This window comes from Petaurus breviceps, unplaced genomic scaffold (genome assembly GCF_028583685.1).
Source record: "Petaurus breviceps papuanus isolate PSGF00001 unplaced genomic scaffold, PetGlider_PUasm1.0 176, whole genome shotgun sequence".
Taxonomy (NCBI): Eukaryota; Metazoa; Chordata; class Mammalia; order Diprotodontia; family Petauridae; genus Petaurus; species Petaurus breviceps.
In genome coordinates this window covers 14,814,687-14,830,706 of record NW_027185771.1, presented here as the reverse complement: position 1 = coordinate 14,830,706, position 16,020 = coordinate 14,814,687, and the positions used below count along the sequence as shown (strand labels likewise).

General features: G+C 41.5%; 1 protein-coding gene across 9 annotated transcripts in view; it reads left to right on the top strand.

Moving 5' to 3' along the window:
- Positions 1-16,020, top strand: part of PRMT7 (protein arginine methyltransferase 7) — a 75,410-nt gene that overhangs the window by 41,103 nt on the left and 18,287 nt on the right. For all 9 annotated transcript variants that reach the window (XM_069085670.1, XM_069085677.1, XM_069085669.1 and 6 more), the window contains 3 exons: positions 3,842-3,954; positions 6,062-6,303; positions 7,807-7,987. In XM_069085670.1, the coding sequence (XP_068941771.1) occupies positions 3,842-3,954; positions 6,062-6,303; positions 7,807-7,987 (536 nt within the window). The remainder of the gene's footprint in view (positions 1-3,841; positions 3,955-6,061; positions 6,304-7,806; positions 7,988-16,020) is intronic.

Sequence of the window (16,020 nt, the reverse complement as noted above, 5' to 3'; positions counted from 1 at the left end):
GCTTTTCTCATAGCTTTGGCTGTGTGAAAATGAATAAGCACAGCCAGGTTTTCATGCTGGTTTGCACCTAGAATGCACAAAAGCCATGGAAGGAACAAGCTATTGATAGGAAGGATTCTAAAGACAGTGGTATCCATGCAGTTCAGCCTTTTTCATAGTCACCTTTCCCTGCATTTCATCCCTTCTTTGTTGTATCAAAGATGGGAAACTGGGTTGGTCTGTAAAACTTGTGGGGATTTTCCTTGGCTATAAGCTGGGTCAGTTCTCTAATATGGCAGCCAGGAAGGTTAATGGGCCCTTAGGAGAGGGCAGTCCTGGGGTTCTTTGATCAGACTCTGATCAGACTCCTACCACAGTGTTGTGTTTGCTTGTGGGGGCCTCATTTCAGAAAGGACATGGATAAGCTGTCTACAGGCCCCAGACCAGGTTATCCATATGATAAAAAGCCCTAAATCCTTTTGACAAGAAGACCCATTGAAGGAAGTGGCATATTTAGCTTGGAGAGTTGAGACTTAGAGGGAGGTCCTCAGGTATTTGAAAGGCTGAGAAGGCTTTAGGAGTGGTATTAGACTTGATGCAGAATTAGGAGCACAGGGACAAACTGGGCCTTGGTCTAAAGAAATCTTCAAGCAAAAGCTAGACGTGCACTTTTCAGATAGTATTAATAATGCTAACAGGGATAATGATAACTAAGATTTATGTGACACATGAAGATTTGCAACATACTTTGTGTTCAATCCTTTCATCAACCACCTCCCTTTGTGTGTGTTGGGGGAAATTTTTGTTCAGATATGCATTGTACAGAGTAGCTACTGAAACCTGAAGTATTGTGATTCCAATCTTTGTACCAGAAGTTAGGAAGACCTGAATTTGAATCCAGCCTCAGACACTTCCTTGCTTTGTGATCATGGACAGGTAATTTAACCTCTCCTTATCTGTAAAATGGGCATAATAGTACTCACAGTACTTACCTTATCGGAAATGAGATAACATGGAAAGTACTTTGCAGTCCTTAAAGTCCAATATAAATGTCAGTTTTGATGGTGATACAGTTTTGATATCCCCCTGGTGCAGGTTGAAACTACCTTATACCTCTGATAATTTTTGTCTGTGCTTTCCTCTAAATCTTTCTTAGGGTATTCATTCAACATGCAGAGTCTTCCTTCAGTTCTTTTAATCTCTGGAGGCTACTGTTGTAGCAATTGGGGTGCTCATGTGCTGTTTTCCATTGTTCCAGCACAATTGGCTCCTTTCCTTTTTGGGGCATATGTGTCCTTGTTAATGTGTTTTATAGTACTTCTCATTAGGAGGTCATGACTAGTAATGTGCTGCAGTTTTTGTGCACCATGTGTTTCCCCAGTGCCCTTTGGGTCACCTCCAGTTTTAGTTTGCCATGTTTCATGGTTCATGGTGATGCAGCATCAACAGAAGATTCTCGGTGCTGACTCGATGGCCTTTGGTAGAAACTGGTAGTGTAGTGTTCCAGACAACCCTGTGGACCTCTGTAACGTAATGCCAAGGAAAGGCAACTTCCCAAGGTTCAGAATACCAGCATAGGTGCTCTCCATTTTATTCAGTGACAAACCAAGAACAGAGAAGGTCAAAACATGACATCATTCAAAATACGGGCATTTACTAAGTGTGATTAAATAATCTCCAAGTACTACCCCACCCCAGGACCTTCCATTCATTCAATCAATTACAAAGTCCCAGTTCTAAATACTACTCCACCCCTAGGCTGTACCTTCATTTAGTCCACCACAAAGCCCCTCTTCTCAAATGGAGATTAGTTTCCAATCTAAGTAAAGTACATTCATTTGTTCAACCATAGAACACAAAAAGGTCAAAAGTTCCCCACCCCTGGATCACAATTGAATCTACCCCAGAGTTACATCAAGTTTAAGCACAGCACTTAATACCCAAATGAAGGTCTTTTCTTCATCTTGACACTAGGCAAGTTCTCAGCAATCTTAGTTCCTGGGGAGACAAGGCTTAGCAAGGCCACAAGATACATTGCCAGTCTCTTCATTAATTCATCCTCTGTCTGTAGAACAGTCCTAGAACCCCTGAAAACATTAGCAAAACCCTCTCCCAGGATTTCTGTAAACATACAACAAGAAAATCCTTCTTCAGGGCTTCTGAACCAACAGAAAGGTTCCCAGACCCCTGCAACAACAGCACTGTCCTTCACCAGTGGACAGTATTCACTCTCTGTATGCAGGACAGTCTCAGGAGCTCTTAGCCAACAGCCAGGTTCCAGGACTTCTTCAACAAAAGGACTGTCTTTCACCAGTGGACAAATCTGGCAAAACAACATCAAAACAGACAGACAAAGTACGAGCAAAACAGCCATGTCTCCTCAGTCCTTGGCAGCTCAGGAGGCAGGTCTCAAAAGTCCAGGGCAATTCAAAGTGGCCCCCAGCAATTCTCTCGGTCTCTCTCTCAGCCTCCACGAGGGTGCTGCTTCCAAAAAGTTCTTCTGCCTCTCTCTTGTCTCTCCAAATCTAGGTCACCAGCTCCTCCCAGTTCAGGATTTTCTTTTCAAGGATTAACAAGCTCTGGGTTTTAACACAATCAGTTTGAAAACCAAGCCAACACAGGGGGATCTCCACATTCCATTACTATCACAACCTCCATCCGTGAACATGCCCTAAAGCCCAGTTTCATCTTTAGCATTATCTTGGTACGTGTTCATTGTCCATCTGTAGCACTGAGACAGGCTTGTTCATGAGCTAGCCAGTCACAGCTGCATGTCATCATAGGCAGTGTACATTTTCCATTATTTCTTTACCCATGTGGATGCTGACTATCTATGCCTGGCCTCTGAAAACTTCCTGATAGGGAGAGGGATTTTTATTCCTTTGCATTCCTTGCATTTGTAGCATTATTGTATGTAAGACTGTATAGCAGAAAGCACCCTAACATACCCAGGATGGCTGCTAGCACAGGTTCTTAGATCTGCTTTTCTAGTTGCTTTTTCTAAAGGAAAGCAACTCAAAATGGGTTAACAATCTTACTTTAATCAATCAAACATAATATCATTTACCTAGTTCAGAGGAAAAAGTCAGCACCCTGAACTTCAGAGAATACAAACAGAAGTTACAAGCAGACAGAAAAAAATACATACAGAGAAACAGATCAGCAGACAGGGCTTCCAGCTGTCTGACCATGACCTCCATACCTAGTTAGTTACCAGAGAGGGAAGCACCAACATCTGGGTTTTCAAAGCCGGGGGGCCTCAACGGCTGCCCAGCGTCTCATCTGGCCAAATCACACAACTCTTCCCAAAGTGATTCCTAAAGCAAAACCTCACATCAGGGTATATATAGCCTTCTCCTGGCTCAGAGAATGTAACAGCCTTCTTGACCTACTGCCCGATCACAAAGGAACACAGTATGGGCATTCCTGAAAAGCAAGCCTCCTGCCACAGGCTCCCTGTGACCGCATTCAGCCTATAAGGGGGCAGAGTATATTTTCAAATCAGGGAAGGTTCTCAGAGTCACTTAAGCCTATCAAAGGGCCAAGGGGCAGGGAAGATCTTCTGATTCCTATTCCCATAACAGACTGATATTAGGGAAAACAAAACCTTTAATAAATGGAAAGTTAAGCCTCTATAGGAATCCAAGGAAGAAGCAGGATCCTTTTTTACTTGTGTGTTATAGTTTGATAGGCATTAGGAATATGTCAGAACCATATAAACAACCTGTCTTTAGCTCTGACTTTCTTTTAGCTCAGTGACTTCACAGATGGGGTGGGATCTCATGAGCTGTTGGGAATGGGAGCTTACAGTCCTGTGATCAGTAAATAACCTGTGTCTTTTGTCTTCCCTTGTGATTTCTAGATGGTGACATGCAGTGCTATGCAAACATCCTGGTCACAGAGCTGTTTGATACGGAGCTGATAGGGGAAGGTGCCCTGCCCTCCTATGAGCATGCTCATAAGAATCTTGTAGAGGTAAGAAGAAGTTTGAAGTTTGCAATTTAAAGCTCATCTGTATAGCATCAAACACCCTAACATACCCAGTATCACGGCTAGTACAGATGAAAACATCGATTCATGGTTTTTAGTATAACCACATAGGGGTTAAACCCATTTTCATTTAAAATATTGCTTTTTAGCCAGTCTCATGGATTGCTCCTTACTGCATTGGTTATATATAGGAATTCTGACTCCTTTTTGTCTTGCTGTAATGGAAATTATAGTAGGGAATAGCCTTTCTTGGGAGTCAAGAAAGACTTTGTGTAGAAGATAGTACTTGAGCTTCATCATGAAGAGGTGAGAGATTCTTTGAAGTGTAGTTGAGGAGGTAATTCATTCCAGGCAATGGGGCACAACCCTTGTAAAGTAATAGGATGGATATAGAGCTGTCCAATTTGATAAGACTGTGGAGGGCATGAAGGAGAAGAGTCATACAGAGTGAGACTCAAAGCTTAGGTTGGGCTCAAGTTGTAAAGTGCTTTGAAAATTTGGTAGAGAAGTTTACATTTAATCTTGGGTTAATAGGGAACCAGTGAAGTTTATTAAGTTAGCGAAATAACTTGTTCAGGCCTGTTCTTTAGGAAAATCACTTCGGCTATGTGGAGGATGAATTGGAGAAGGGACTTAGTGTAGGAAGGCCAATTAGGGGCCTTTGCAACAACCCAGACAGGAACTGATGAAGACAAGGCCTAGGGTTGTGACTGTGTGAATACAGAGAGCAGGTGGAGACGAGAGATGTTATGGAGATGAGAAATGGAGAAATGTATTAACCGATTAGATATGTGAGCTGAGGAAAGGTGAGTGTAGAATAATACTAGCTTACAAACCTGGGAAACAGCAGGAATGGTGGTACCAAAGACATAAAGTTCAGTTTTTAGATGTGTCAATTTTGAGATTTCTGTAGGGCATACAGTTCAACATCTTTGAGTCATTTAGTGATATGGGACTAGAACTCGGGGTAGAGCCGTAGATCTTGGAGTTGTCTATGTGGAGATGATAATTAAAATCAAGATCTGATGAGATCACTGGAAGAGAGAGTACAGAGGAGACAGGAAGCCTCCGGATAGAACTTTGGAACGGGGCATGGATGATCATACAGCAAAGGAGACTGAAGGAGCCATCAGATAGAGGGTAGGAGAACCAGGAGAGAGAAGTGTCATGACAAGAGTCTCCAGGAGGAGAATGTGGTCAGCTGTGTCATGCATCAAAGAGGTCAAGAAGGAGGAATTGAGAAGACATCGTCAGATTTGGTCATGGAGGGATCATTTGTAACTTTGGAGAGAGCAGTTTCAGGGAAGTGATGAGGTCATGAGATTGGTAATAAGTGAAAGGAAATGGAGCAAAGTCAGTGAGTGTGGACAGCTTTTTTAAGATGATGATGTCAGCGGGGAGTGGGTCCAGTGAAAGTTTTTTCCTGGTGAATTAGACTTGGACATGTTTGAAGGCATTTGGAAAGGAACATAGAAATAAGGAGAGGCTGAAGGTCACAGAAAGAGGGAATGATTGCCATTCTCTCTGCTGGGGAAGATGAGAAGCATCTGAGAATGGAGGAAGGGAAGTGGGGGATGATGTCAGGGTGTTCTGAAATGAAGAGAAGAGGCAGCTTAATGGCCTCCATTTTCTCAGTGAAGTAATAGGTAAGGTCCTCAGTGGAGAGGCAGATTAATGCATAAGGGATGAGGATTGTAGAAACTTGAAGAGCACCGCTTTAAATATTTCCCTTTCAAAACACCAAGGCAGCTTTGCTACATGCTCTGCTTTGCTTTAGTATTCTGGGTAGACCTGTGACAGAGTGAATGTGGGAATTAATCTGCAGGACCACAGCTAACAGCCTTTTAAAAAAATATTTAAGAAGGGAAAATAACTTTAAAGTGAGGAGCTCTGAAGTCTGTACCTCTTCTTGTAATGTAGGGCAGGTCATATCTGCCGTTTCTTTAATTCAGGTTACTTAGATCACATTGCAAGGTAGTAGAAGTTGCCACAAATGTTTGATATTAAAAAATAATTGACTTTTCCTTGCATGAAAATAATAAGCATAAAAGTAACTGACTTCACTGCTTTTCTCTTTTTTATGAACCTGTAGGAAAACTGTGAGGCAGTGCCTCACAAGGCAACTGTATATGCCCAGCTGGTGGAGTCCAGAAGAATGTGGTCCTGGAATAAGTTGTTTCCTATTCATATCCAGGCAGGCGATGCTAAGAGAGTTATTGTCGCTCCCTCAGAAATGGAGAATTGCCCTGGGGCTCCATCAGTCTACGATATTCAGCTGAACCAGGTGCCATGGAGTGACTTCACTGTCCTCAGTAACGTACTGACGATGTTTAGGTAAGAAAGGAAAAAAAAAGTCAGCCCAGTCCTTTTGTTACAATGTGCTGTCCAAAAAGCAGAAGGCAGGAAAGTAAAGACAGGCAAAGACACATGATAGAATTGGGGGCTTGAAAGGGAAAGCAGCCCACTGCCTTTGGGGTGAAGAGATGCTTGCTGATTGATTATGGAGTCCAGTTTAATTGTTGGTGGGCACATTATATCTTCTTACAGATGTTTTATTCACATTCTTTTTTTTAAACATCACTATCTCTTTCCCATGGCCAGTGAAACCCATCCTTATAATGAATAGATGTGGTCAACGAAGCAATCGAACATTTTGACCATGTCTGAAAATGTATCTCATTCTTTATCTTTTCTTGACCCCACTTTACTGAGAGGTAAGACGAGTTTCACTCTTAAGTTCTTTGAACTTACTTTTGATTACTTCATTGATCCGAGTTTTGAAGTGTCGTGTTGTCCCTAATGTTATTGTGGTCATGGAATAAATTGTTCTCCTACTCCCCATTACTTCCCTCTGTATCGCTTTCTCTGAATTCTTCATATTCATCATTTATTATGGTGAAATAATATTCCTTTGCATTTATATATCACAGTTTGCTTAACTGTTCTCCAACTAATGGCCACCCACTTTACTTGCTCTTATTTGTTATTAAAAAAGTGTGACCCTATTTTTTTTTTTTACCACATATTATAGACTTTCCCCCGTATCTTTGACTTTCATAGGGTATATACTCTAATGGATCTGTGATCTCATTGATTTGGAACTTTCTTCAGTGATGTAAATTGCTACCCAGCCATGCCCACTCATCCTTTGTGTCTCTTGGCTGCATCCTCTTTGTGGTTAGGGGAAGGGAGGGGGAGGTCCCTCACCATGTTGGATTCTTCCATGGTTTCCTCCTCCCCAGGGGGCCAGTGGAGCACTCTGGCTGTCCACCTGCTATCCTTTACACAGATGGTAAAGCTTGTGATGTGGTCTTAAACTGACAATGATCATATATACCTTTAGAAGTAACAATGATTACAAGTATTAGGTGTTATTTTAATAACTGCTGAATTCCTGATTTTTGATCTGTTACTGTAGTTTAAATGACTTTTAAAAATATAATTACAGATCACTTCCCAGAATGGTTAGATAAGTTCACAGTTCCATCAATAGTGTATTTCATCATCTTTGTCACTGTTAGTGAGGCAAAACCTCGTAATTTGCATCTCTTATATTTAGTGATTCTTTCATATAGATGCCAATAGCTTGCATTTCCTTTTTCAGATACTTCCTGTTCTATCATTTGACTACTTATCCATTGGGGGAAGGACTCTTGTTTTTTATGGTGTGTGTGTGTGTGTGTGTGTGTGTGTAATACATATAAATATACAGTGATTTGTCGGTATCTTTAGTTTTTACATTGTTTAGATTTCCCCCTCTATCATGTCATATATTCTTAAAATGTGAAGATCCATGATATTAAAAACTTCTTCACTTTCTTGAATATTTTCTTACAGTGTGGACTTCAGCAAGCCAGTGAATAGCTCACCCACCTATCACACCGTGCAGTTTGAGCCTCTAGTGTCTGGCAGAGCACAAGTAGTCCTGTCATGGTGGGATATTGATATGGATCCTGAGGGGAAAATAAAGTGCAGTATGGCACCTTACTGGGTGCATTCTGACCCCCAAAACATCCAGGTGAGAGACGTGTTTGAAGTCTTTTACATTGTGAAACAAGAAACAAATGAAGCAGTGTATCGGATCTTGGAATCTTGGTGTTGGAGGAAACTGTGGCTGTTATCTTGGCCATCCCCCTTATGTTACATGGGGAGATAGAAAGGGACTTGCCTAGGGTCACACTTCACGTAAGTGACAGAGCAAGAAGGGAAGACAGCCCTTCATTGAGTTTCGGTTATGTCCCAGGTGCTGTGCTAATGCCCTGTGGCGATATGTGTTACCTTCATGTAGCATGGTTTGTTTAGCCGTTCCCCAGTCAGTGGACATCCCTTTGTTCCTAATTTGCTACCACAAAAATGCTGTAATAAATGTTTTGGTTTTATATGAAGCCTTTCTTCTCGTCAGTGGCCTGTTAACCTGTGAACTCTCTCAGAGCAAGAAATGTCACTGTTTTTTGGTTTTTAGAGGGGGGAAGACGGGCAGTTGGGGTCAAGTGACTTGCCCAAGGTCACCCACTAGTAAGTGTTAAGTGTCTGAGGCTGGATTTGAACTCAGGTCCTCCTGATCCCAGGGCCAGTGCTCTATTCACTGCACCACCTAGCTCCCCCTTGTTAGTGTTTTTTTGGCCTTTCTTTGTGTCCCTAGTGCTCAGTAGAGTGCCTGGCACTTTGTGGATGCTTAATCAATGCTTGTTGAAGTTTTATGCCCAGGATCTTTGGGTCAAGAGGCATAACCTGATCAGACAGTTTCTTTTTTTTTTTTTAAATTTTAATGCTTTATTAACTTCTGATTTACATCATTCGTTTCCGCCAGATTTTGAGTTACAAATTTTCTCCCCGTTTTTCCCCCACCCATCCCCCAAAAACAGCAGTCCCACATGATATCCACACCTCCAATCTGCTCTCTCCCATATTTTCTCCCATACCCGTTTCAACTTTTCCAGTGGATCTCTATGCCTCAGTGCCTGTATATCTTTTTTTTTCTTAATAACATGTAAGATGGTATTAATAATAGTATATATACACACACACACACATATATATATATATATATATATTTGAATATTTGATTTTAAAACTTTCAATTCCAGATTCATTCCCTTCCCCCCCTGCCACCCACCCCCACTGGGGAGACAAGCAGTTCAGTATAGGTTGTACATGTGCGGCTAATGCAAAACAATAACATAGTAGATGTATTGTAAAATACTGACTATATTTCCCTCCCTCCTATCCCACCTCCCACTTGTTCTATTCTCTACTTTGATCCTGTCCCTTTTCACAAGTGGGTGCTTCCAACTTCCCTCCCCCCAGCCTGCCCTCCCTTCCATCATTCCTCCTCACATCCCTTTCCCCCCTATTCTCCTGGAGGGTGAGATCCCCTATTTAGTGTGTGTTTCCCTCCCTCCTCAAGCCAGATTCAATAGGAATAAGGTTGACCCATTCCCTTTTGCCTTCCTATTCTTCCCCTCCATTGTAACCATTTTCCCTTGCCTCTTCTGTATGAGATAGTTTGCCCCACTCTGTCTCTCCCCATCTCCTCTCATTATATTCCTCTCACCTCTTAATTTCACCTTTTAAGTATCATCCCTTCCTGTTAAATTGGTCCCATGCCCTTTATCTATGTATACCTGTAAATGTATATACACACATTCACATATGTATTCATATGTCTGCATACCCTCATATAAAGACATATATATATATATATATATATATATTTCTAATCCCTTCAACTACTGAGAAGAGTTTCATAAGTTACAATTATTGTTTTTCCATGTAGGAATGTTAATAGTTCAACTTTGGCCAGGTGGCTCAGCGAGCAAGAGCACCGGCCCCAGTGCCGGGACGACCCGGATCAAATCCGGGCCCAGACACTCAGCACCACACCCAGAAACAACAACCGGCCGTGCGACCCCGAGCAAGCCACTCAACCCCAATTGCTTTAACAAAAAAATAGTTCAACTTTGATAAGTTCCTTATGATTTCTTTTCCCTGTTTACCTTCTCATGCTTCTCTTGCTTCTTGTATCTGAATGTCACATTTTCTATTCAACTCTGGTTTTCTCAGCAAGAATGCTTGAAAGTCCTGTATTCCACTGAATGACCATATTTTCCCCTGAAACATGATACTCAGTTTTGCTGGGTAGGTGACTCTTGGTTTTAATCCCAGCTCCCTTGACCTCCGGAATATCACATTCCAGACCCTTCGATCCCTCAGTGTAGAAGCTGCCAGATCCTGAGTTATCCTGATTGTGTTTCCACAATATTCAAATTGTTTCTTCCTGGCTGCTTGTAATATTCTCTCCTTAATCTGGGAATTCCGGAACCTGGCTATAATATTCCTAGGAGTTTTCTTTTTGGGATCTTTTTCAGGAGGTGATCGGTGGATTCTTTCAACCTCTATTTTGCCCTCTCGTTCTAAAACATCAGGGCAGTTTTCTTTGAGAACTTCCTGGAGGATGCTTTCCAGGCTCTTACTTTGGTCATGGCTTTCAGGTAGTCCAATAATTTTTAAATGATCTCTCCTGGATCTATTTTACAGGTCAGTGGTTTTTCCCATGAGATATTTCACATTACCTTCTATTCTTTCATTTGTTTGTATCTGTTTAACAGCATCTTTATTTCTCATAAAGTCATTAGCTTCCATTTGCTCCAATCTAATTCTGAAGCAATGATTCTCCTCAGTGAGCTTTTGAGATTCTTTTTCCATCTGGCAAATTCGACTTTTTAAGGCATTCTTCTCCTCATTGCCTTTTTGAGCCTCCTTTGCCATTTGAGTCAGTCTGTTTTTTAAGGTATTATTTTCTTCAGTCAGGCTGTTGACTCTCATTTCATAATTTTCTTGCATTGTTCTCATTTCTCTTCCCAATTTTTCCTCCACTTCTCTTATCTGCTTCTTAAGGTCCTCTATGGCCTGTAACCAGCTTGTATTTTCCTTTGAAGCTTTTGGTGCAGGAGTGCTGACTTCACTGTTTTCCTCCTGTTCCATGCCTTGCTTCTTCTTATCCCCAAAATAGGAGTGTAATGTTGGAATCTTCTGTCTGCTTTGTTTCCTTTGCCTGCTCATTTTGCCACTCAATTATTTGACTTTTGGGCTTTTTGCCACAGTAGGACTCTGCCACCAGACAGGGGAGTTTTCGTCCCAAACGCTGGGGTTTTCTCAGCTGCCGGAGGTATTAGATGGGTGCCCTCTCTGAGGTCTCCACACGCTCTGGCAAGCTGGACACACACCCCAGGACCTCCACCCTAGACTGCAATCCAGATCCAAGCAGGTTAAAGCAAGAGCGATGACCCCTCAGATTGGTGCTTGGTCCCCCTACACTCTGCAGGCCAGGAGCTGAAGCTGCCATGTGGCGCTGGCAGGCTGTGCTGGCGTCTCAGTGGTTTCTCGCTCTGGGGGTAAAAGCCACGCACTCCCACTTACTGGTCCCAAAGTCCAGACTGCCCTGGCCTCTCACCTTGTCCTTCGCATGTATGTGTTGATAAATCTGGAAACAGCCACAGCTGCTGCTGATCTGGAGTCCCTCTGGCCAGCGGCTGGTCAGGCCCGCCCTGGGGCGAAAGCCTCAGCATGGTGCTGGGCTCGGCTCCCAGAGCGCTGCTGGCCGATTCCTGCTGGCCTGCTGGGCTGTTCTCAGCGGGAGGTTAGCTTCTCTGTGTCATTTTGTGGGTTCTGCCGATCAGACAGTTTCTTTGGGTAATTTCAGATTGTTTTCCAGAATGGTTGTGCTAATTCACAGCTGCACTCGTCATGCATCAGGATGCCTGTGTTTCCACAGCCCCTTCAGTATTGACTATGGCTATCTTTTGTTAACTTTGCTGATTTGCTGGTAGTGAGGTGATAATAAGCCTCAGACCTGTTTTCTTTTGTGCAAAATGAGAAGGTTGGGATAGATGACCCCAAAGTCTTGCCATCTCTGACATGGCTGAGCTCTTGTTGAATACTGGCTTCATGAGCTTGAGCACTGCATCTGTAGGTACACTGGTCTCATGGCTTCTGCCACTGCCTTTTCCCGAGTGAGGGGATCCATGGGACGGATGCTTATTTGCAGTATCTAATGTCAGCCAACATTTCAGACCAAATTGACGTGTTGCATTGAACATATATTGAATAAACTTAGAGCATGCTTCACAAGCTAGCAGTTGCTTATTGGATGTCACAAATACACACACACAGATACACACACACATACACAGACACACACACATCCCTTTTCATTGAAAGGAGGATACTAAATAGAACTTGTCCTAGGATAAATTTTGCTTCCTCTTCAGTTTTCAGATGGATCACAGTGAAAGTACCCCAGTGTGTACTGTGTCCCGGTTTTATTGAAAACCAACGACCCAATCTGCATTCTTTTTAAGGGTCCGATTTCTTCCACTCATAATGCCACAGGCTGCAGTAAGACCAATGAACTTTGAACTTTCTAATTCATCTCATGTAATGGGACGTTTAGAGTATTGTATTTTCATTGACCCTCAGCATTTGTGCATTCTGAATGTTTCTTAGCTTATGAAATAAAATCTGAAAAGAGGGAAATTGGAATTTTCTTGAGGATATGGACTGTAGAATATGCACTAGGATTACACTGAAGTAGAACAACGTTGAGCTGTCACAGGCATCTTCATGGGCTTGAAAAGGAGCATTTTGTTGCCCCGAAGAACCATCTTTATCTTTAAGACATTGTGGCTTAGATTATTAGTGATAGAAGGAAGTATACTGATGGACCCGTAATCACAGGAATCAGATGAGGAAAACGTCATCTCTGCTTCATGGATTGTAATTGTAGCATTTACATCATACCGTGTTTCCCCGATAATAAGACCTATCCCGAAAATAAGCCCTATTGAGATTGCTACTGTAGTGAAGGTGATCCCCTGCGCTACATGCTACATTACGGTACCCTCTGTATGCACTGTACCCCCCCCCCCGGTTGAAACGCACGTCGCGCTCCGAGCTGCATCCAATCAGCTGCAGCAATGAGTGCGTCATCCTGTTCTTTATTGAATTCATTATTGAATAAAGGTACATTTTTTTTGTTCACATTTACCTGTTTATTAAAATTGCTGTAAATGTTCATTAAAATAAGCCTTCCCCTGAAAATAAGCCCTCTGGTGTTTTTCTGTCCAAAAAAAAAATAATAAGACAGTGTCTTATTATCGGGGAAACACGGTAGAACTCACTAGAGATGATTAGGTGGCACACTGGATAACTCTGGACTTGGAGGCAAGAAAATCTGAGGTTCAGATAAAGCCTCAGATGCTTACTGTGTGACCTTGGGCAAGTCACTTAACCTCTCTTTGCTCAGTTTTGTCAGTTATAAAATGGGGCTATCAATAGCACTTACCTTCCAGTGTAGTTTTGAAGATCAAATGAGAATTTCTAAAGCCCTTTAGCATAATGCCTAGCACAGAGTAGGTGCTAAATAAATGCTTATTTCTTTGCTTCTCCTGTCCAAAAATTCACCATCACATGAGTCAGCTGGGATATTTCTTATTAGTTCTAAAATCTACTCAAGAGACTCTTAGATATTTTATCAATGAGGGAGGATATAAGCAAAACTATATTTTTACAACAATCAAAATACAAATTCTGCAAATCTGAAAAACCAGAAATTTTTTTAAATTAGCAAAATAGTAGAAACTAGATGCAAACTTTTATTCTATAAATACGTTATTCACAAAGTTTTATATATTTTTGATGAATTCTATTGATACTCCAAAGGGAAAAGACTAATATGGGCAAAGAAATGACCCACTAGAAATAAATGTAGGAACATTTCCTCTTATTTATAAGTCTAGTTTTTAAACTTATATATCATTTGACACATCTGGGCCTTATAGGTAGAACCACATACTTTATTTCTTTTGTTATTTGAAAAGTTTTTAGAATCCTAAGGAATGTCTATAACAATAACAAAGTCACAAATTAGGTAATACCTAAGCAGTGTCACTTGGCATATCTGGTTAAAACCAGTTGGAGCTCTCTTAGGGTTTTGAGGACCGGTGTTGCAGCTAATGGTATAAACCCAGAACCTCAGGGGTAGAAGAAATCTTGAGAAATTCCAGTTTACCTGACACATAAACAAGAATCCTCCCAATAGCATGATGGGCAGGTGAAAAGAATGAACAAATGAACAAACCAACAAATGAATGACAGGCCAGCCTTTGCTTGAAGATCTCCAGGGAGGCAGACGGAGTCCACCATCTTCTGGGTGAAGCCCTTGGCACTGTTGAAAAGGGCGATGATTAGCAAGTGTTTCCTTAGGTTAAGCTTAATGTTTCTTGTTTGCAACTTCTGCCCTCTGTGGTCCAGCAAAGCCAAGCTCATTTCTCTTCTGCATGACAGCCCTTCAGATACCTGTTTTCCAGGCTAAGCATTCCTGTTCCTTTTAACAGATCCTCACATGTTCCCTTCTGGTTGCCCTTCTCTGGATACTCCAGCTTAACAGGGTCATTCCCAAAATGTTTTTGCAGCTGAATCCAATCCTCTAGATGTCTGGTCACGATGGACACAGGTAGACTATAACCTTACTGGTTCTACGGCTAGTGCCTCTATTAATACAGCCTAAGGTCACAGTTGCTTTTTTGGGTGCTGTATCTTACTATTGACTCTTCTGGAGTTTGTAGTCCATGAAAATACCTCAATTTATTTCAGAAAAACTGCTTTCTAGTCACTTATCCTTCATCTTATGCCCAGAAAGTTGATCTTTTGAACTGAAGTTTAACACTGAACATTTATTGAATTTCTTTTTATTAGATCTTGTCTGTTATGAGGTTTTTAAAATCCTAACTTTATTCCTTTTTTAAAAAATTACTTTATTTTATATAAATAGTATTTTTTCAATTACATGCAAAGATATTTTTCATCATTCATTTTTTATAAGATTTTGAGTTGTAAATTTTTCTCCCTCTCTCCCTCCACCCTCTCCCTGCTCCCCAAGATGGCAAGCAATCTGATATAGTTTATAACATGTGCAATTATGTTAAACTATAGCTTTTATTGAATAGGGAGTTTTGACTCTAATAACTTGGGGCAGTGAGGTGGTACAGTGCTTAGAGGGCTAGGCCTGGAGTCGAGAAGATTCATCTTCCTGAGTTCAGATCTAGCCTCAGATACTTACTAGCTATGTGACTTCTTGGGCAAGTTACTTTATCCTGTTTACCTCAGTTTCCTCACTTGTCAGAAGGACTGGAGAAGGAAATGGCACACCACCCCAGTGCTTTTGCTAAGAAAACCTCAAAAGGGGTCATGAAGAGTCGGACATGACTGAAACAAAACAACAACAGCATCTGAATTGAACCCCAATAGCTGGTTTCTTTGGATTTATCAAACATGAGGCTACTCTGCATATTGTTATGCTGATGGACCTCTCCGTTTCTTAGCCTGAAATGATTTTAGGCTTGGGATCTAATTTACCAAGGTCAAGCAGATGGGAAGTAGAGCCAGGATTTTAATACAAATCCTTTAACACCAAATCCAGGGCATTTCCTACAATAAAGCTGCCTCTGATTTTATATGTGAGGAAACTGAGGTCCAGAAAGGTGAGGTGACGCAGGTTACAAAGAATTAGTGGCAGAACCAAGTTAAGAATCTAGGTCTCCTAACTCCTTGTCCAGTTCTCTTTTCAGAGTCTGGTTTTCTTTTGAAGGCTAAATCTTGATCTCTGTAAATGACATTTAATATAATAGTGGTTGAAAAAAATAGCATTTAGTGCAGTGAGTAAAGCGCCGGCCCCGTAGTCAGGAGGACCTGAGTTCGGTTCCGGCCTCAGACACTTAACACCCATACAAAAAAACTAGCCGTGTAACCTTGGGCAAGTTACTTAACCCCAATTGCCCTCCAAAAGGCAAAAAAAAAAATAGTATTTAAGGGGAAAAATACCTCTGTTTTGTCTTTGCAAAATTACTAATGGGTTGACAGAATTTGAGTATATGAAAATCGTTCTTGGGAATTGTTCTTGGAATCCGTGCTGTGGATTTCTTGTAATGAGGTCCTTCACATTGAATCTTTCTTGTAGTGAATTGTGTTCTAGCAGAGGTTCAAGGTTTATAT